The sequence below is a fragment of the Camelus ferus genome, chromosome 1 (assembly GCF_009834535.1).
Source record: "Camelus ferus isolate YT-003-E chromosome 1, BCGSAC_Cfer_1.0, whole genome shotgun sequence".
In the NCBI taxonomy this organism is placed as follows: domain Eukaryota; kingdom Metazoa; phylum Chordata; class Mammalia; order Artiodactyla; family Camelidae; genus Camelus; species Camelus ferus.
Window position 1 is genome coordinate 96,235,359 of NC_045696.1, and position 23,017 is coordinate 96,258,375.

The following is a 23,017-nucleotide window of genomic DNA, read 5'->3' on the forward strand; positions in this document are numbered from 1 at the left end:
AGCTCGTTACTCATGTAGAATGTCCCTTTAATTCACCTCCGCTGTTCCAACCAGACAGCAGCACAGGCACCAGTGGTACCCTGCTTCTTCCCCCAACCAATGCGTCTCAAATGTTTCCATCCTAAAATGGAAACCCTTATCTGCAATTGTTTAAAAGCAGGCCAAAACAGCAAGCAGATGTTTGGCGAGAAAGACCCACGCAAACCTTGAGTATTCAGTTCACTTCAGAAGTCGCTCCTGCGATAGAAGTTTGCCTGGGTCAGCCAGCCCCTTCCACCAACCTCACAGTGAGCAGGGAGGAGGCATGATGTGCATCGCAAGGGCGTGTATGCTCAGATTCTTGACACTCTGAGGACTCAGAGAACGTGGTTCTGGACCCATGGTGTCAGGCTACATGCAGAAATACTGCAGTTCAAGAGGGCCTAAGTCACAAGACTCTGAGAAAATGTCTTTATACAGATTTCTAGAAGGAAAGGAAAGAAATCATGGCTCTCACTAAATCATTTCCGGAAATTCTTCACTATTACTGAAGATAGTCTTTTTTTTTTTTTAATAAGTTGTTGTGCTTTTTTTTAATGGAGGTACTGGGGATTGAACCCAGGACCTTGTGCATGCTAAGCACATGCTCTACCACCGAGCTATACCCTCCCACCCTTAGATGGTGCCTTCTATAATTTTTCTATGAGGAGAGAAATTTGGTACTCACCAAATCATTTCTAGAAATTATTATTTCACTATGTAATTATATAGCTAATATCTCTCTCTGATTTAAAATGTACTGACATCCAATATTTTTTTCAATTTTATATTTTAAATTCCAGTGAATCCAACAATTACTGAATACGTATCACGTGCACCACACCACACTGACTGAAGGGCTGAGTCCCCAGCACTGGGACCCCTGGGAGCATTCTCTCAAGCTCTGGGAGACGGGCTCTTAGACTAAGCTGCACCTTACTATCAGGGGACAAGACCAATTGTTTACTAGACACAGCCTCTCTGCCACCATGGACAGTTAAAAATAGAAAATGTGACCCCTTCACTTATTATTGAAAATATAAAGCAGACCACAGAAGACCTACAAAGAAGCAAGCTAACTACAAACCCTTTATGATCAGAGCCAAGTGTGCAGGGGCTAAGATTTCCTTCCAAAAGTTCAAGGACTGGCAAAATTGAGCAGCTAGAAATAGTTCTAGTTTTGCCAAATGCATGCAGGAAGAGTACACAGAAGCAAGATACTGTGTGAAAAGTAGCACACAAAGTTTGAGTGTATGATTTTTTTTTTAATTTGCAATGAGACCAAATTTCACATTCCACATTTCCAAATTCTACTTTCTCACATTTCCTTAATTTCACTGACAGAGCCCTTCACTGACTGCATATAAAGCACCATATACTTGGCACCAGAAATACAAAGAACAAGATATATACTCTCTGTCCTCGAGGAACCCACTGTCCTCCACAATCTTTCCTTTCCATGATCCTTGACTAGATGTAAAGTTCTTAAGAGCAGGGATTCATGTCCTGTATTCTCAGGCTGCATATTTATTTACTTCACAAATACTTTAAATATCTAATGTCCTAAATATAATACTAGGAATATAATGGTAATTAATAATAATAATAATAATAATAATAATGACGACGACGACGACGACATGGTCTCCCTCCTCTGAAGGAGCTTACAGTAGCAGAAGAATCAAAAAACAGAGAGATGAGTGTTGTGGTCGGGAAGAAGCACAGAACTGTGAGCACACACATAAGGGACCTCACACCCAATCCACCCCAAGCAAGGATGGGAAGAGTGAAGTTTCTGAGAGAAAGAGGCATCCAAGCTGAGGCCTCAAGCATAAAGAGAAGTTAGCCAGCCAAGAAGGTAGCAGAAGAAAGTCAGTGCAAAGGTTCAAGGTGAGAGAAATCATGGAACCTACAAGGAGGTAGAAGAGTCCAGACCAGTGGGAACTCATAGCTGGAGGTGGAATCAGTAGGGATCAGACCAAGAAGGGACGTCTGGTAGCTCAGGGTTAAAGAGTTGCACTGTATCCTGAGGATGAGGACTGGACCGCTGAAGGGTTAAGCAGGTTGTTAACATTACATATAAGATGGGCAATAAATGTTTTCTTGGATATATCAAATAACCTTCCAGAAAAGTTCTAATCTTCCTTGAGCCCTAAATCATTATGTCCAACATCAGTGAAGAACATACAGGGGGAAGGTACAGCTCAAGTGGTAGAGTGCATGCTTAGCACACACACGGTCCTGGGTTCCATCTCCAGTAGCTCTTCTGAAATTAAATAAATAACCCTAATTACTGCCTCCCCCCCCAAAAAAAAAGAAAAAAAGGAGAAAAGAATATACAGAATTCTCTGATGAAGGAAGGTTCTGGGTAATTAATACCTAGGGCAGCACTGTCCAATAAAAGTGTGATGCAAGCCACCTATGCAATTTTAAATTTTCTAGTACTCATCTTCTTAAAAATGCAAAACTAAGTGAAATTAAAATTAAAAACATAATTTACTGGAATATTCCTAAAATATTATTTCAACATGTAATCAATATTAAAAATATTGAGATATTTTACATTCTTTTTTTCACCCTAAGTCTGTGAAATTCAGCTGTGCATTTTACGTCACATCTCAGTCTGGACTGGCCCTGCCTCGGGTGCTCTTTGGCCATTCATGGCTAGGGGCCGCCGCGCTGGGCAGTGGAGATCTAGAATGCACCCTGGGGAGCATTTCTCAGGATACTTAAGGTACTTTCATCATTTGCGTTTGTTTCCTAATTTATCAAAATAATACAAATCAGGTTTTAAATGGAAAAAAAAAACACAGAATGTCTCAGTTTTGAAAGACACCCATATTCCTATACTGAAAGTACCAGTCTCATTCAGACGTGTATGCTGGTAAAGCACTCTGGAGTTTTACAGGAACCCTTATCATTTTAGGGAAATGCTGGTCTCCATTATTACCTCAGTTCTCAGACAGTCCCGCTTCTCAAATTTTTCTTCCTTGTCATCTGTCAACTCTATTCTTCCCTTTTCAAAAGGAAGGGAAAGGGAGAAGGGATGAGGGAGGGAGGGAGGATGGGGTAGGGTACCTAGCAAACATACAGCAAGAACTTAGTTTCAAGAACTTGGTGGCCTCAGGTCTATTTACTGCCCTTTGCTATCCCCTGGCAAATGACTCAAAGGCCCTGAGTGTCCTGCTCACCTACTTGCCTCACCTTCCAGGTCTCACCTTTGAACATTGCAATGACGAATGCCACCGCCACCAGCCAGCCCTCAGAGGGCTCCTGTCCCCAGAACACCCTCATAACCCAGCAAATCATCCCCGGGCTCTACTTCGTGGTCTTCGTGGCCGGGGTCCTGCTCAATGGTGTGTCGGGGTGGGTGTTCCTCTCCGTGCCCAGCTCCAAAAGTTTCATCGTCTATCTCAAGAACATCGTCGTGGCCTGACTTTCTGATGAGCCTGACGTTCCCCTTCAAGATTCTGGGCGACTCGGGCCTGGGCCCCTGGCAGCTGAACGTGTTCGTGTGCAGGGTTTCCGCCGTGCTCTTCTACATCAACATGTACGTCAGCATCATGTTCTTTGGGCTCATCGGCTTTCGACAGGTATTATAAAATCGTGAAGCCCCTCCTGACGTCCTTCATCCAGTCGGTGAACAACAGCAAACTCCTGTCGGTGCTGGTGTGGGTGCTCACGCTCCTGCTTGCCGTCCCCAACATGATCCTGACCAACCAGAGCGTCAAGGAGGTCACGCGGATAAAATGTGTGGACCTTAAAAACGAACTGGGCCTCAAGTGGCACAAAGCCTCAAACTACATCTTTATAGGCATCTTCTGGATTGTGTTCCTTTCGTTAATCATTTTCTACACTGCTATCACGAGGAAAATCTTTAAGTCCCACCTTAAGTCCAAAAAGAATTCTGTCTCGGTCAAGAAGAAATCCAGCCGCAATATATTCAGCATCATGCTCGTATTTTTTGTCTGTTTTGTCCCTTACCATGTTGCCAGAGTCCCCTACACGCGGAGCCAGACAGAAACCCATTTTAGCTGCCAGTCCAAAGAAATCCTGCTCTATGTGAAAGAATTCTCCCTGCTACTGTCGGCTGCAAACATATGCCTGGACCCCATTATTTATTTCTTTCTATGCCAGCCATTTAGAGAAATCTTATGTAAGAAATTACACATCCCATTAAAAGTTCAGCATGACTCAGAAACTTCCAAAACCAGAAGGGGAAATATAACGCAAGAAAGCACAGACACTTTGTGAAATCCCACGGTTTTTCAAATAAAATCTGGGCATACATATTGTAAACTTCTATTACATAATTAAAAAGTGGATAAGAAGCATATCCATGATAATAAGTATCATCTCTAGGCACTACTAACCAATTTAGTACAATAATAAAATTAAAATGTAAGTTTCCATGCTTTTTTTTGGTAACATCAAGGAAAAAATAATATGTTATTCAGTCTCATCCCATCAAAATAGAAGGTTTAAATTTGTAATCAATAATCTGGTCAGTTAATATAGAACTTTAAATAGCAAAGAAAATAGGAAGCAATCAAGACAATTCACAGGTGCATCTCCCTTCTCTAAACACAAGAATTAAGTTAGCAAGGTATGCAACTTTTTTCAACAGGGTCATTAAAGACCACCTTAAAAGAAGGCACAGTTTGATAAACGATTAGAGGCCTGCTTGTAGTAAAAAAAAAAAAAAAAAAAAAAAAAGGTCAAGTTTTCTCTGATTTGAAGAAGCAGGATAAGTAGACACCCAAAAAATTACTTAAGAAATCCCCCACTAGTATCTCAAAGGAAAGTAGATAGAAATTCTGTATACTGTGGTAAAAAATACAAATTTTTTCTCTGATAGCATTTTGGAGTTAAGATACATTTTAAATATGTTTTATATGAAGTTTAGTTAAACCACTTAGTAAGCCTGGGATTCTGGTGTTAGAATATGTTTAAGCAAACTCTATGGAGAGATTCTAGATATTGGCGCAGGTTGCCAGCAAACTGCCCTGTTCAGTGGTGTGCAAAAAATACAGGTTGACTAAGAAAAGACACACACAAATACCCCAGGCTGGCAACATACATTATTACTCTCTAGGAGTGGAGAAAAGTAGTTTTTTAGAAAGCAACTGGACTTAATAAAAAGAAAATCTAACATTTACAATAGTGAGTGAGAAATTACACATAAAATGAAAATTTACACATCACATTTTCTGAAAAGCAAAAAAATTTTATGTGTGCAGATATGGAATATGGTTGCTGGCTTGTGAGTCATCAAAACTAAATTCTTTCTCTGCTATTAACTGGCTAGAAGACATTCAGCCCATCATTCAAATGGTCTCCTAAAGTAATTTTGTAAGTCACGTTCATATGTACTTCAAGCTTTATCACATATATATATACTAATAAAAAACATATTTTTAAAATAATGTCAATTTTTTTCTTAATAGTCAACATATCAAATAACACTCAGATTTCCTCATAGTCAGGACATGCATAATTTCTTTAATACACTCAGTTGTACATATTAACAGAAGACACAGGAACCAGAGGAACACACAGGAAGAAGTTACAGAGAATTTTTAAAATCCTATTTACCGCTGACTTTTCAGTGGTATTTAAATAAGTACTTCATATGTTCTAGAACCTCATCGGATTTTAGGCAAAACTCAGAAAACATATCTCAAACTGAAGAAGAACTGGGAAGGTGTCCACACTTTGTCTCCACCTTCCACCCTAGTAAAACTCCCTGCTCCCAGCTCTGGATCAAATATCCTCTCCTAAAAAGGACAAAAGCACCAACCCACAATAGACGTGCCTAGCAACACTAAACTTGCTACAGCACTTGTTTGGCTAAATGTATTTGCAAAAGAAAGTAGCCGTGTTTATTCAGTTTCTATTGGCCAGGACAAATTAGCAAATACTGTTGTTTTATATGCCCCCTGCCGGGTCACAGGAGAAAAAGAAAGTATAAAAGAAGATGAGAAGCACCAAGTAATGATTGTGTAATCATTGTGCCAAAGCCAATCAGAAATGTGAAAGACAAGATTTTTCAGGAAAAAAAACATGCAATGACAATAAGGATATTGTGAAATAAGAGTTAAGTAACAGTTACTGCAAATTAGAGCTTTTAAGGTAAAAGATCCATACTTAGAAAACTGTAAGACACTGAAGATGTCACCAACAAATGGAAGACATATGGTACTTACAAACTGGAAGACTTAATATTGTTAAAATGATCATACTACCCAATGCTATCTACAGACTCAATGCAATCCCTACTAAAATACCAATGGTATTTTTCACTGAATGAGAACAAATAATTCTCAAATTTGTAGGAAACACAAAAGGCCAAGACAACTTGAGAAAGAAGAACAAAGCTGGAGGTATCACATGCCCTGATTTCAAACTATACTACAAAGTTACAGTAATCAAAACAGGATGGTACTGGCAAAACAACAGACACATACACCAATGGAACAGAATGGATGTCCAGAGATAAACCCATACTTATATGAACAATTAATCTATGACAAAGGGGGCAAGAATATACAATTGGGGAAAGACAGCCTCTTCAACAAATGTTGTTGATAAAAACTGAACAGCAATATGCAAATGAAAGAAACTGGACTACTTTCTTATACCATATACAAAAATAAACTCAAAATAGATTAAAGACTTAAATGTAAGACCTAAAAACCATAAAACTCCTAGAAGAAAACATAAGCCATATGCTCTTTGACATTGGTCTTAGCAATAAATTTTGTACATGTATCCTCAGAGAAGGGTAACAAAAGCAAAAATAAAAACAAGTGGGACTACCTCAAACTAAAAAACTTTTATTCAGCAAAGGGAACTATCAACAAAGCAAAAAGGCCACCTACTGAATAGAAGAAGATATTCGCAAATAGTACATCTAATAAGGGGTTAATATCCAAAACATACAATGAACTCACATAGCTCAACATCAAAAAACCATGTGACTTGATTAAAAAAATGGACAGAAGACCTGAATAGACATTTTTCCAAAGACATACTGATAGCCAACAGGCACAAGAAAAGATGTTCAAATCACTAATTATCAGGAAAATGCAAGTCAAAACTACACTTAGATACCACTTCACACCTGTCAGAACACCTGTCATCAAAAAGACAAGAAGTAACATGTATTAAAGATGATGGAGAAAAGGGAACCCTCATGCACTGCTGGAGGGAATGTAGATTGGTACAATCACCATGGAAAACAGTATGGAGGATCCTCAAAAAATTAAAATAGAACTACCATATGATCCAGCAATTCTACTTCTGGGTATTTTTTCCAAAGAAAACAAAATCACTAATTCAAAAAATATATGCATCCCTATGTTCACTGCAGCATTATTTATAATAGCCAAGATATGGAAGCAACCTGAGTGTCCATCAGTAGATGAATGGATAAAGAATATGCAAGATACACACACACATGTGTATATACACAATGGAATATTACTCAGCCATGAAAAGGAATGAAATCTTGTCATTTGTAACAACGTGGATGGACTCAGAGAATATTATGCTAAGTGAAGTCAGAGAAAGACAAATACCGTATAGTTTCACTTTTATGTAAAATCTAAAAAACAAACAAACAACAAATCAGAAACCTACTCACAGATACAGAGAATAAACTGGTGGTTGCCAGGAGGATGGGGGAGGGGAGAGGACAGTGGAGACAGTGAAATAGGTGAGAGAGATTAAGAGGTACAAACTTCCAGTTAGAAAGCCAATCAAATCATACAGATGTAATATACAGCGCATAGAGTATAATCAATACTACTGTAATAACTTTGGCAACAGTAACTAGACTTATCATGGTGATCATCTTGTATAAAAATATTGAATCACTATGTTGTACACATGAAACTAACATGATATTGTAAGTTAATCATACTTCAATTAAAAAAAAAAAGAAAAAGTCAGATCAAGGTTACAAACAAATAGGATGAGCAGATGAAGGTTCTTGGGTTTTAAGCGCTTTTGGCTCACTGAAGCTTAAGTGAGGATTTCCTTGCAATGAGTAGAATTTCCCTTCTGCCCTTTGTTACAAGGTAAAACCTCACAGTTTGCATAATGTAACCATTTGGGGTCTGCTTTAAACTTGGACTAGTGTGAGTCCTTCATGCAATAAACTGAAGAGAGCCATGCCAAAAAAAAAAAAAAAGATTACAAACAAATAAACCTTTGGATTTAACTTCTGAAGATCATTTAAGACTTCAGTGAGAGGAATTTCAGTAAGGTATTAGAGTTAGAAGCCAGATTATAAGGGGTTTATTCAAATAGTGAGAAGTTGGGTAAATAAGAGCAATGAATATAAGAAAAATTTTTAATGTTTTTGAAAATGAACTTTAAGGTTCAGAGCTACAACAAAAAATAAAGTAGTAGATCAACAGCAGAGTGGATTAATCCAGAACTTCTCTGAGATCACAAGTACGATTTTTTTTCTATCGTTTCATGGAATAATTTGTTTCCCTTTTGTAGTTAGTTTATAAATAAGGCTTGTAATGTATACTTGCTACAGCTAAAGTAATACAACACTTCATCACTTTTTTACAAGCCCTGCTACGAAATGGTTAAAGCATTCTGAAAACTGGCGCGTGGGAAAGGAAGACGACACTTTGTTAACGCGGCTCTTTTGGGGATGTCCTGTCACAAAGTGGTTATCCGCATGCCACTGGAATCTTCTAGAGTATAGGTGACCAAAAGGAAGAAGCAGCTTTTACTGTTAAAGACCACACAGCACCAGTTCTCTCCCACCCCAAACACACAAACCCTCAAGGCGCCCTTTACCCAGAAGGAAATCCCGTGTCGTTTTGGGCAGATGGTCTCTTATGTTTGTTACTTGTATGATAGCATCTCTTGATGTCACAGATATTTTCTATTTTAATAAAAATGTCTTTTCCCCCTCTTTCTCTCCACCATCAGAATACATAGGTAGCAGCACTAGGGTTCAGGACAGAATGGAAAACTAATGGCACATACTTCACTGACACCGTCAAGCAGAAACAAAGCTTCATTAAAGGATGTTTTTAGAGTCTAGAGATTAATCTTTTAGGCAAAGCCAATGGATCAAGACTTTCTTATTTGTAGGTGACCAAAAAAACCCCAAAAAACTAAACTAAAATTGGGCTGATGCAATAAAAAGAGATGTACTGGCCGACAGACCTGTAGGGCCACAGCTGTGGGCATGGCTTCAGTCAAAGGGCTGATGCAGCGGGGCCTCAGCTGATGTGACCAGGGCCGGATTTGTACCATTTCGCCAGCCACCTTCCCGTAGTGTCAGTTTCAACTCGTAAAAGGAAGCTGCCGGCTCTCCTTTTGTGGTAGCAAGACGAAAGGGACAAAATAAAAAGCAATCTAACCTATATCAAACAGCGAGGCAGCACTAAAGGCACAGGAAGCCAGTAACACCAAACTCGCCTCTCTTCCTGCCAAACCAGATTCTTTCCGCAGGGTCCCTTTCCAGGAATGAGACCACAGTCTGCTCCCCGGCCAGCCCCACACTGCAGCACAGAGATTTCACCTCTGCCGCGGTTCCCAACCGCCCTTCTCTTCCCCCAGCCCATTTCAGATCCTTACTGCCTCTCGCCTAAAATGATTACGATCATCCCCTAACTGGCTTCTTGTCTTCCCCTTTCTCCCCCAAGCCAACACACTCTGACGCCTGCAGACTCACTCAGTACTGAGGAACTGGCAGGGCCTCTCCTCGCACAACTTCCCTGAGCTCTCCACTGCTTCTAACTGAAGCACCCAAGACTGGCCAGATGGATCTGAGATCTGGTCCCAGCCTTTCCTCACACAGGCCCTGCTCACACGCTCCACGCACCCAGACTGACGGAGTCCCCAAACACCCTCCCCACAGCCCAGTCACGTGCCTCTTCCCCCAAGGGCACCGCCACTCCCCTCACTTCTCAGAAGCAGCTCTCACCACCTCCGTCAGAAGACTGCACTTCCTGGACCCCCAAGGGCTCTGACAGGCCAGGGCCCACCTACATTCTCCTTATCACCCCTTCTACGCTGTAACCTGCTAACGGCAACAAAAATGCCGTCTAGGATGGGAGCCCGGAACACAGCCTACAAAGTCAAGAAACATATGTTGCTAGAATTTTCTTATCCACTTGACCAAAACACAAGCAAAGGCAAGGGAGAGTCTCTGCAAAAGCCTTCTCCTGGAAGGTAACAACAGAGTTCATAAAATGTGTCCTGCGCTTTGAAAACGTGTTACTCAGACTTCATAAGAAAAGACCATAACCACTCAAGGGGGGTGGGGGGAAATGAACTTCAGTGACTAAGAAGAAACAAGATAACCTTTAAAAGTTCTTTTTCAGAGACTTCCCCGCTATTGTTTTATAAGCAAGCATCAAACAGCACAGTCACACCTCCCAGCTGAAAGGTGAGATGGGCTGTATGCTGACCTGGTAACACTGCAGAGTCAACAAAAAGGCAAAAAACCAAAAGGACTGGCCAGGGGAGTGACAGGGCATAGACTCAGCCACCCTTACAACCGACTTCACATTCCAAGAATGTGCAAAACACCTCTGCCTTCAAAATATTTCCAAAATTCTACTATTTCATTAAAAAGGGAAAACAGCAACCTCTGGGAAGCTATCTACACCTCACTTTAAAACAACTCTGTCTAATCATGTCTGTCACTCTCAGATTTGAAGCTACCGATGGAAAAAATGTCTTTGGACCAATCCAGGTGGGAAAGGGGATTACGTGCCTTAAAAAACTTTCAAACCACGAACCTAAAACAGCGGCTCCGGGGAGAAGGCTGACTTGGAGCCCACAAGCTGCTGGAGAAACACCGCTCACCAGCCTTCATTAACCAGAGCCCGGCCCCTGCCCAAAGATCATAAAAAACACCAGGACGCAAACTGTGAGCACCCCGAGTTGCGAACTCCATGAGAACAGTGGTCACGGTGGTATTCAAATTCAAACAGTTGCAGACCCTAAACTGTTTGCAAACCAGTGTGCTGCAGGGGGCAAGGGGAGAGCCTGGGCTGACCTGCTGGCCTCCTTTCTAACCAGTTTCCCTCCAACATTTTCATTTTAAGAAACATAATTGAGTGCTGGCACACTGGGGTCTAAATGTGCAGCTCGGGCGAGGCCTTAATTCCCCCAGGCCTTAGTTTCACCATCTGTAACGAGACAAGGCTCCTCCAGCTCATGGATTCTTTTAAGAAAATAAGTTCTCGGCCCCATATTTCTGGCTTGGCAGTGGCTTCCTACCCCAACACTCATCTTCTTCCCCCTCCCCATTAGTTCCAGAGGGCTACCATGTTATGCTTTAAAAGCAAATTTTAAGACTGTTACACATTAAAAGTGATATTTCTACTGAAATACTGTTGTTTGGTATTTGTGTTCAATAAACTCAAAAGCATGATTTGTGGCCATTTGGATAATGTTGATTCTTCCAATCCAAGAGCACAAGGTATCTTTCCACTTTGTATCATCTTCAATTTCCTTCATCAATGTTTTACAGTTTTCACAGTATAGGTAACCTCCATGGCTAAGTTTGTTTCTAGGTATTTTGTTGTTTTTGATGCAATGGAAATGTTTATGTCAGTTATAAAATTCTGGTTTTTGAAATGGCAAAAAAAGTGAATAACGGGCCACAAATGGCAAAATATCCTTCTATTTTATGGGTAGCTGTCTAGTTTTCCCAGCACACTTGAAGAGACTGCCTTTTCTCCATTGTGTATTCTTGCCTCCTTTGTTGTAGATTAATTGACTGGTTTGGCAACTGAAAGAATTCGGGCTGTAGGCTAAGTTCATCCATTGCCTGCTTTTTGTGAATAAAGTTTTATTGAAACACAGAAAAAAATTAAATAAAAAAAACATGATTTGTATGGATAAGGGATTGACTATAAAAAGACTTTCTCAGTTCATGAGACGATTTAGTTTCAATGTGTAAACATTTAAAATATCCACTGAAGTGAATAATATGTCATTTCTTAAATAAAAAGTATTGCCATGACCAAAGTAAGGGGGAAAACAACTTTCCCTCACTTCTTCCGACTGAGGTTTTTGAAATACTGGGTTAGTGATGATGCACAATTTCCTAGAATACTAAGAAAATGTACTCTGAAAAACACTTATCCTTAATGAAACAGAAAGAAGTGACTTATGGAAATTCAAGTGGAACTCGTGTTAAAAACAAAAACAAAACCAGACGCAGCAGTCCAAAAAAAAGGCATGTTTCCGCTGTGAATAATAAACTTCCATAAAACACCAGGTTGCCTCTAGCTCATTCTCAAAAGGAAGAACATGGTTCAGTTTCACTTTTAAAAGACTGGTTTCTTGCTATTCCAAAAAAGGAACTAGGACACTGAGGACTAGACTTATATTTGGCAATTTAACTGTGGCTATAGTAGATTTTTAAGAGAAGCTGAAGGTATTTCTTAATTCTCTGCATATCCCCAAGTGAACAGGAAGTACACATATAAATGTTTACCTAAACAAAGAAAAAAAAGAAACCTTACCATTGCTTCTCGACATTTTGGCTAAGATCAAGTGTGTAAAAGAAACCTTACCAAAACCCTTTTATTCCAGTATTCCTTCATACCCGTGTTAAAATCAGTCACCACTCAGTTGATAGCCAATTGCATCTCACCAAATTCCTATCTCACCCTCTCCATCCCTCAGTGAACATAAAACCTGATCATGCATGCTCACTTACCTGTCTGTAAGCATGTCTTTTCTGAAGTGTATTTTTCACTGAGTCCTATCCAATAACCATGCACACAAATCTTAAGAGACAGAGCATGTCCAAACACTATTTTGATGGAAGTTAACAATGGTTCTTAACCAAAATCAAATACGAAACTTGAGAAAGATTTGGATTTTTTCCTCCAATTTATAAGTGAATATATGTAAAAATCATGCTTTTACAAAATAATAATAATTTGGAAGAACATCAGAGTATCTGAAACAAACTGCTACTATCATCTTTAAGTGTCCTTACACTGTTGTTTTCAAAAGTTCCCTAGACCCTCCCTAAATCCCCTCCAGCTTGACAGTTCTCACTTAGTCTTTTGAGAGATTTTCCTTTTGAAGAGTAAATACCAAAAGGGATGCATTTTAGGTTCTGGAGAGGTTTCTTCTGACTTTTTTCTTTACTACCTGGATAACTAAGAATTATTAGGAGAAAAACAGATAAAACCAAAGCACTGACCAGGCCAATGAAGCAACAGAGAAAACCAGACCCTAACTGACCAGGCAATGACTTTGCACTTACAAATCAACTTTGGACCAATGGACTTAGAACTCCGGAAAATATGCTTGGAACCTGAGCTCATTTTCTCTTATATAAAAGCTACCCTTATACAAGAAACATAACCTAACACAGCTGACTGGTGGGGTGCAAGAGACAGTGACTTTTTGTTAGACCCTTACCAGGCCAGGCTCCACTCAGACACTCAGTCAACAGTTACTCCCCCAGACAGAATGAACATTTACCCAAACAATGTAAAAGTACACTGGAGGGTCCCCTTACCTACAATCTATTAGTTACTAAATATCTGTCTCAATTCTTTATGCTGCTGGGGCCAAATTGACAAGTGCACATTCCAGGTTTATTCTCATAACTTACAGAAAACAGATCCAATATATTTTGGAATAAAACATACAAACTATAAAACAGTATGCCTTAACATAATAATACTTTAAGTGGGTGTATATACTCATAGAAGAATTTTTAAACTCATGTACCAAAAACATTCACAGTAATTCTCTGCACAGTGATTTTCCTCTATTTCCAGATTTTTCTAAAATAAACAAAAAAGAATGAAGATAAATAAAACATACACTTTACCAGACTCTGTTAAATCACATCTTTTTTGTTTGTTAATAGGTATCTCAGCAGGATCCAAAATGCAACAATATTTTAAATTATAACTTTGAAAGGCTGATGAGTATCGGTATGTGTGCTAAAGAAATCCTGCGTAAACACCTGCTATCTTTAACTCATAACACCATTCAAGGCACTAAAAACTGATGTTCTTTAAAATCATGACGAAAAACACACCTTGGGTGCTTTACAAAAAAAAAGAAGAAGAAGAAGAAGAAAGAAAAGAAAACAACTAGGTATTACAATGGACGAATAAAAACCTTTCCTCTAAAAGAACAGACAAATCTGAATTAAAAAAGCATACACAGAATTGAACAGAACTTCTTGAAGAGCCTTTCACGCAGTTAAACTATTTGCAAACCACAGTTTCATCTACGTCAATATGCAACATTTTAAAACCACACAAAAAGGAAAGGAAACGTTTAGTACAGCCAGCAGTCCTGCGATGGGGCTGCTCCTGCCCTAGCTAGCAGCACTACCCAGGCTTCTCTGAAGACTTGGAGCAAGGCCCGCTGAGGCTCAGAGAATATACTTCCAGGTATGTCTTTTTAAATACTTCATACATTCAAATGTCTTTCCATGGAAGGGAAATCTATGATTTTCAGTGTTTAAAAACCATATAGGTTGAAAAATGCCAGCATGTAATAATAGGGTTGCTGTTTAAGAAGGCACCAATTATTAAACTCCAAATAGATGCTCACTGTGAATTACAGTATAATTTTCTTCTGATGACCCCAACCATCCCTCGCAAAAAGACAGCTTAATTCACACAAGACTGAGTACTACTTCCTAATAGGTGAGCATAACTACTCAGTAGTTTGATTTTATAACTGGATGAATACAGGCCATGTTGTAGGCCTTCACAACAGGGTAGAACAGGTCTTAAAACAACTTTCCTCTACAAACATTACGATAGGCAATTTCAAGAAAATATCGTTGTGACGACTTCGGTAAAAAAAAAAAGAATCTAGTGAGTTTATTTACTTTCTAAGCAATGGGCCCTCTATCTAAACAAAAGAGACACTTGAAAGCTTTTCTTCATTTTGCTGGAATACCTCTGGGTACCTCAGATTTCCACAGGCTAATAAATGGCTGAAAAAATATTTATCAAGCACTTAGTTTTCAAATTTGTGAGAGAGAACACAGAATGTCATTATAGTATAATTTAACCTCTAACTGACATAACCAAAATTTTTAAATGAAGAGATTTGTGTCTCGTGGCAATCTAGACAGATTCAAAAAAAAGCCACTGTGAGGCACTGCATGACTCTCAAGCATTATGGAATGTATAGTTACACTATAATTATTTTTTAAATAAATCACCCACAGGGTTGTATATATGGTCAGTTCTAGTTACAGAGAATGTTAATTGATCAAAATATTATTCTCTAATCCTTCTCCTTACCACATATTCAACTATGAAATGGAACTTTACTGTATAGTTGTATGAGCAATAGGGGCCCTTAAAGAAACACATTTTATGTTACTATTATAATAACGTAACATCTGAAATACAAGAGCACAGGCCAAAATCCTAGCACTTTGTAAAGGAACAATGAGCAAAGGATCCATCTACACCAGCACGAGCTTTTGACCCACAGAAGAAAAGGACGTTTCTAAACATTTTCTGTTTCTAAAGGTACTAAATAAATGGCTACTATCAAAAGTCAAGTCATACAAAGGAACTTACTTACAAAACAGAAACAGACTCACAGGCTTAGAAAACAAACTTATGGCTACCAAAGGGGAGGGGGGTGGAGGAGGGATGGGGGAATAAACTGGGAGTTTGGAATTAGCAGATACAAACTGCTGTATGTAAGTCAGATAAACAAGGTCCTACTGTACAGCACAGGGAACTACTGTCAATATCCTACAATAAATCATAATGGAAAAAGAATATGAAAAAGAAGGCACATATATAGTACAACTCAATCACTTTACTGTACACCAGAAATTAACACAATGTTGTAAATCAACTATACTTCAATTAAAAAAAAAAAAAAAAAAAGTCAAGTCACAAGGAAGTCAGTAAAGCCTGGAGCAGACTTTAGGCCTGAAGAGCCTCCTCTGGGCATTCAGGGGAGGCAGGATTCATATGGGAAGGATAAAGGTAGGGGGCCGACAGAATGATCAACGTGGCCGGTTCGAAGCCTGCTCTCACAGGCCGGGAAGCCTGGACCAACCCCCAAGTGCCAGACTTCAGTCTCCTCAACTCATCTAAGGATTGGACTAGACACTATGAATAGAGGTTCCCTCCATCCTTAAAGTCCGATGGTCCCCTCAACTGTATCACAACAAGAAGTACAAAGGCAGGAGGCAGAGTTCACAGAACAGCAGAGACCCCACCAGCCTAAAGTAGAGAGCTGGGATGAAGACAGTGCGGAAGGTATGGGGGGGGAACCAGGTCATGGGAATTTTGAAAGTAAAGGAGGTTTAACAAGATAGAAACTAGGTTTGGTTTTTAAATATATGCATTGTAAAATGAAACATCAAAACACATGTAGCCTAAAGGACTTTTATTAGTACTTAGGAAAAAAAATCAAGAATGAGTATTTTACTTCTGCTCTTTTACATAAATATTGCTTAGAATATAGTTTCTTCCACACAGGAGGCACTTGGTAAAGGCTGGCTACTTCGGTGACAATCACCACCATCATTACTTCTATCGTTACTGAGGCAGTTCTCAAGTGGTTCTGAACACGGCTTCAGATATCAGACGGTCCGGTGGGAATCCTGCCTCTATAACTTACCGGCTGTATAACACCGAGTGTTAGTTAACCTCCTAGTGCCTCAGTTTTCTCACCTGTGAAACAGGGATAATAACACCTACATGATAGGAATGATGAAGGTTAAATATGTACGCGTAAGGTTCTGGGCACAGTGCCAGACACAAAGTGCGCACGCGATTATTTTCACTGAGCTCAGTAGAGAGTGACGCTATTTACTCATGGACCCTCAAGCCCTCTCTCAGGTAGGGAAAGGGGACGGACACGTACCCTTTAAATGTCACTTTAATTTAGAAAGTTGTATGTACATCTGCCTTATCCATCCACTTGTATATTGTTTCACCCCAAGATGTACACAGTGCATCATTAAATAATTAGGAGAATTAAGATGTCGAAAGGCTTCTGAAGTTTTTGTTTGCTTGCTTTTTAAAGGGAGGTTTCAGAGAATGGGTTTGTTTGGACTTCTTAGCCAACATACTTACTCTTTGCTATTTTAAAAAGTTGTATATCAATTTTTCCTTGCTAAAACACAAAAATTATCTTCTGATCATAAAAAACAACAGAAGGTGTTTAATATGCATGAGGATAGTGTATATCAGGACATGGCACCAGGAAGAATGGCTGCGGCCCTGAGGGTGTGAGTCTGACTCCACCAGGTCTAAGGGACTAAATGAAGTCCAGTTTGTTCAGCTTGTGCTATAAAACACCCAGTGTGCCAGATACAGAGGGAACGTGACAAGATTATGTTATTATCAGTGTCAATCACAATGGATCTAAGGGTGTGTCTTACACTTCTGGCCCTGACTGCCTCAAAACCCACAACGAAAGAAGAAAACCCTCACGTGTTAAAGTTAGATGTTTTGACACATCTATATGTATACACAGCTGAGCTTCTCTTTGAGAATTTTATAACCAGTGATCACACATCCTTGCTCTAGAAGCCTTTAAAATACATTCTTGGTCAAATTTCTCACCAACACCAACACAAAAACATCTATGCAAGTACTTCAACAGAAATACAAAGCAAATCGCAAAGGTACTTTAAAATTATCTGCCAGCCACACTTAAAAAAAGCACAAAGAAACAGGATAACAGATTCCACATTATTGTACATAAAATAGATAAAACAACAAGGTCCTGCAGAATAGCACAGGGAACTATATTCAATATCTTGTTAACAGCTTATAATAGAAAAGAATCTGAAGAATTTATACAACTGAATCACTATGCTGTGCACCAGAAACTACAATACTGTAAATTAACTACACTTCAATTTAAAAAGAGAGAGAGAGATCTAATTATTGTACTATTTGCATAAAATAGTGCAACTTTACTGCTTGCACTCCTCTTTACAATGTTTCATACTAAATCTTTAAGACCCAGTGGGTATTCGGCACTTACATCACATGTCAATTTGGACTGGCCACATCTCAAGTGCTCAATGGTCACCTGTGGCTGCAGGCTACCATACTAGCACAGGTCTATACCATCATGGATCTGGAGGGTCAAGGCAAGACCAAATTCTAATCCTACAACTTTTTCTGCTAAAAAAGAAAAACAAAAATATTCTGGTAGGTTATACAATAAAGGGCCTACTTTTTAAATAAAGTCTTTTAAATTTTTGTACAATTTTCTGTCACCCTTTCCCTCCCCTCTCAGCCTAGGTTCCTAAGCATGAGTTCTATCAATCTACAAAAACAAAAAGCCAGGAAGCCTCACTGAAAGTTCTTCAGGCTCAGCCACAACCAAACCATTTCTTCCCCTGCTATTTCTCAGAATTTCAGTTTACTTATCTCCTCTGCAAATGAACTTCCAACCCAAATGGTAACAAATGAATCTATCAGAATGCAAAAGCATGAAGTCAAAAATAGCCCTTCTAGAAGCAACCTACGTGGGATTTCCCAAAGTCACAAAATCAGACCATGGAAAACCCAGGCTTCCTCATAATCTAACATGTTCTCACTAGTCCACACAACCTAATAAAATTCACCAATGAAATTCTTAGAAGCAGAGAGGCTGTGATCGTGGTTTTGTGAGTACAAATGTGTGTAAAGAAAATAATTTCTAATTTTAATTACTAACCTCCCTTCCCTCCCCTAACCGCTCTTTTAAAACAGATTCTTTGGATTTGTTTTTTTTGACAGTCATCCTTACTCTTCCTCAAGATGACAAACAGTTCTACCTTCTGTCCAGTTTACACAGACCTGGAGCCATTCACGTATTTTTTTTATTTAGTTTTCCTTGTTGGAATTATTGGAAGCTGTTTCGCAACCTGGGCTTTCATACAGAACAACACAAACCACAGGTGTGTAAGCATATACTTACTTAATTTGCTCACAGCTGACTTCCTGCTGACTCTGGCGTTACCAGTGAAAATAGCTGTCGACTTGGGTGTGGCACCCTGGAAGCTAAGAATATTCCACTGCCAAGTAACAGCCTGCCTTATCTACATTAATATGTACTTATCAATTATATTCCTGGCATTTGTTAGCATTGATCGCTGTCTTCAGTTGACACACAGCTTCAAGATTTATCGAATACAAGAACCTGGATTTGCCAAAATGATATCGACCGTTGTGTGGCTCATGGTCCTCCTTATCATGGTGCCAAATATGGTAATTCCTATCAAAGACATCAAGGAAAAGCCCAACGTGGGTTGCATGGAATTCAAAAAAGAGTTTGGAAGAAACTGGCATCTGCTGACAAATTTCATATGCATAGCAATATTTTTAAACTTCTCAGCCATCATCTTAATATCTAACTGCCTTGTAATTCGACAACTCTGCAGAAACAAAGACAATGAAAATTATCCAAACGTGAAAAGAGCTCTCATCAGTATACTTTTAGTGACCGCAGGCTACATCGTATGTTTTGTTCCTTATCACATTGTCCGAATCCCATACACCCTCAGCCAGACAACAGAGGTCATATCTGACTGCCCTACCAGGATTTCACTCTTCAAAGCCAAAGAGGCCACACTGCTCCTGGCCGTGTCCAACCTGTGCTTCGATCCGATCCTGTACTATCATCTCTCAAAAGCTTTCCGCTTAAAGGTCACTGAGACTTTTGCTTCAAGTAAGGAGACCAAAGCTCAGAAAGAAAAATCAAGCTGTGAAAGCAATGCATAAAATACGGCATTTTTCATGCTATCATTTCTTGCCTTATTGGACAATTAGGTACCAAACTACTAGGAAGGAAGGGGAAAAAAGAGCCTCAGTAATTACGTAAAAATACAGGGGGCTAGCAAATGTGGCTTGGTTTACTGAGCAGCCTTGTTTCTAAATGCAAGCCATTTGCATAGAGTACTCTTGTTGACTCTCCTTAACCCAAATGTTTGTACAAAAAACTAATAAATCTTGTTGAACCAGTACAAAACCTTGCAATAGCCTTGAAATCTAAAATTAGTTCTAGGACGCAGTCTTAGAGGTACTCATGAGGCATAATTCATTTAAAGGCCTGGAACTGACTTTTTGATAGAAATATGCAAAATAATCTCTATATAAGTTGCCAGAACGCCCTTCAGCAACATAACTTAGAGCCCTTTAGATAGCTTAAAAAAAAAAAAAAAAATCCAGCCGATTTTTTTTTACATGAAACCACTTGTGCCTGATTTATTTTTAATCCATCACTTAAAAAGATGGTAACCTTTTAGCTCACTACTCCAATTTTCAACATCTAATTGTTTCCTAACCCAATAGCTAAAAATTTTTACTTCTAAAAAGGCCTGAAAATACATAGTTTTTAATGTACTGTATATATCCTCATATTCTACCTGGGGGTTATAAATAAAGATTTTCTACTGTCAGTAATGACAAATCCATTGATTTCTTATTTTTATTTTGCAGTAACATGATATAGACCTACAACGTCTGGCGGGGAGGGTGTTAAATTAAACTAACTGCTAAAACTACTCTTTTGCAACTAGCAACTCACATCAAAGATATGGAAAAATAACACATCAAATAGTCTTAAAATAGACAAGCTGGCTGCATACGGCAGGGGGCAAGGCCTAGTCAGAAATGCAGCACACTGTGGGAGGGTACAGCTCAATGGTACAGCACATGCTTAGCATGCACAAAGCCCTGGGTTCAATCTCCAGTACCTCCAATAAACAAACAAACAAACAAACAAACACCTAATTACCCCCCCCAAAAGGAAAAAAAATTTTAAAAAAGAAGAAGAAATGCAGCACGGGCTGGGCTGACTGGCACCACTCAGATCCTGAAGATAAGTCTGATCCCATGAAGGGCCTGCACTTCAAAGTATGAGTAACTCTACTCTCAGGGTCACAACCCTTTAATCAAATTCTCTCCACTGCCAGTAATGCAGAAAGGATTCAATAGATGGTAATAAAAGACGTATTCAAGGAAAAGAAGATTAAAAAGTTTAGATAAGCCAACATGAGACTTTGTTTTTTTTTTTTTTCTCATTTCAATACTAAAAGCACACAATTGGTAATGTATTTGCACTAGCTGTTAAAATGAAGAAATGGCTTTCCTCAAGCAAAATCAAACACGTAGATACAGAGAGTAGCAGTTACCAGAGGGGAAGAGGGGCACGTGTGTGCTGGGATGGGGGGAGGGCTGGGTAAAGGATTAACTGCATGGTGATGGAGGGAAACAAAGTTTTGAGAGGTGAGCATGTTACAGAGCACACGGAAGTAGAATTATAATGTTGCACAACTGAAACTTATATAATGTTACAAATAAATGCTACTTCAATCAAAGTAAGTAAATGATTTCAAAGGATGGAGAGAGGGAAAAAAAGAAAAAAGAAAGAAATGGTGTTCCTGGGAGCTAACAAAACAAGCCTGATTCCAGACTTATTTTTAGCTCTGTGCTGAGAACTATTTTCAGAAGTCTGAACCCAAGACAACTTGTATCTATAATTTCATAATACATTCTCTGAGTTTGAGGAGAATAATAAGTGAGAAAATGCACCCAAAAGAGTGCCTGTTACCCTTGTAACATGGTAGGTACTGGACCAACTCCAGCTGGCCAGTGACGGGAACCCCCGTCAGCATCACACATCTGACACGGCCAAGGGTGTAGATGACTTACCCGTGTTACAGGCCAGTACAGGCCTAGACACCAGAACCTGTGCTTGCTAGTGATCTAAGTATATGTTTTTATTGATGGGCAGGTCAAGATATTATTCATACAGGAGCATATATTAAACTAGTTTATTTTCTTGAATCTTTTGGTCAATTCTCCTTTTAGTCCTCTCTCCTTGGCCTTCACTCCCTAGAGCCACATTTTAGGGCAAAGGGGGGAGGGGGGTTAAAAATCACATTCTTATATTCTCCTCACATGCATGATACGTTAGTCACACTTTTCCTTCTTTTTAAGCAAGAGAACCAGACTCACTGCAGCATTCCTAACGTTAACGTTTTATTAGCATATACTTTTAGTTCCCCTTTTTGATGGCTTACTCTAAATTATACTGACAACTTACCAGGGGTGCCTGGACAACTGGTGATAGAAGGATAGTTAAAAAAAAAAAAAAAGAAAGAAAAAGTGTCCAATTTTCTAGCAACTCATTTATGATGGCAAATTACAGCTGAATTATATCTTAACCCATCATGAGACTTACTCACCAGAAATCATTCATGTTCTCTCCTCTAAGGAAGTTGGCAGTCTTGAGAACGCTAAGTGCTGGGAACAACTGCGTAGCCAAAGGTCACATGAACAACGGGAGAAAGACGTCTGTGCTTGGGCAGCCCTCTGATCTCACACCCACACATGAGCAAGGGAGATCTGCAAAGTTCTTCCCAAGAGAAGGGCACAGAACCCTCAACCGATTTCAACCATTTTCAACTTTTTGCCACATTTGTTTCAGCTCCCTTTTCATTTCTTTAAATAAACTTTTTATTTGGTAATAATTTAAAATTTACAGAAAAGGTACAGAGTGAGTACAGAGTCTCCAGGTACTCTTCATCTACTTTGCCCTGAAGCTCATGCCGTACATACCATTACATACCTTAGTAACGCTTGGCAGAACCAGGAAATTAACACTGGTGCATTACCATTAACTCAGCTCCACACTTCAAAATGGATTCTTTTCAACTCTATTTTAAAACAAATCAAGACACCCTGATAGTTCATCCATGAATTCTTCAGGATCCATCTCTAAAATATCAGGCTTTCTGCTACCCTAAATAAACGGTGAAGTTATTTCATTATGTGGAAAAATGAGTGATGCCTACAGGTAGCAGCTGAAAAATACTGATAAATTCAGCCAGTAATGAACAAGGAAAAAATTCTACCTACTTTTGATACAGCCCTGGACACAGAAAAATTAGCAAGGGCTTCTTAATCATAATAAGAAAAAAATGTATGGGTATAGAGATTATGAAAGTCATTTCAGAGGATGTTGAAAAATAACCCCCCCC

General features: G+C 39.2%; 3 protein-coding genes across 5 annotated transcripts in view; 2 read left to right on the top strand and 1 right to left on the bottom strand.

Moving 5' to 3' along the window:
• The window catches only part of P2RY14 (purinergic receptor P2Y14), a 50,003-nt gene extending 44,562 nt beyond the window's left edge, over positions 1-5,441 (top strand). The window contains 3 exon segments of the mRNA XM_032486357.1: positions 3,230-3,451; positions 3,453-3,599; positions 3,601-5,441. Coding sequence (XP_032342248.1) covers positions 3,251-3,451; positions 3,453-3,599; positions 3,601-4,272 — 1,020 coding nt within the window. The 5' untranslated portion in view covers positions 3,230-3,250 and the 3' untranslated portion in view covers positions 4,273-5,441.
• GPR171 (G protein-coupled receptor 171) overlaps positions 1-22,196 on the top strand; it is a 67,317-nt gene extending 45,121 nt beyond the window's left edge. For 2 of the 3 annotated variants that reach the window (XM_032486337.1, XM_014562942.2), the window contains 2 exons: positions 13,904-14,438; positions 18,771-22,196. In XM_032486337.1, the coding sequence (XP_032342228.1) occupies positions 18,792-19,754 (963 nt within the window). In that variant the 5' untranslated portion in view covers positions 13,904-14,438; positions 18,771-18,791 and the 3' untranslated portion in view covers positions 19,755-22,196. Of the gene's footprint in view, positions 1-13,903; positions 14,439-18,743 lie in introns of all 3 variants that reach the window. The other variant, XM_006189089.2, reaches the window with a different exon arrangement.
• MED12L (mediator complex subunit 12L) overlaps positions 1-23,017 on the bottom strand; it is a 292,633-nt gene that overhangs the window by 182,892 nt on the left and 86,724 nt on the right. The gene's annotated exons all lie outside the window — the stretch shown is intronic.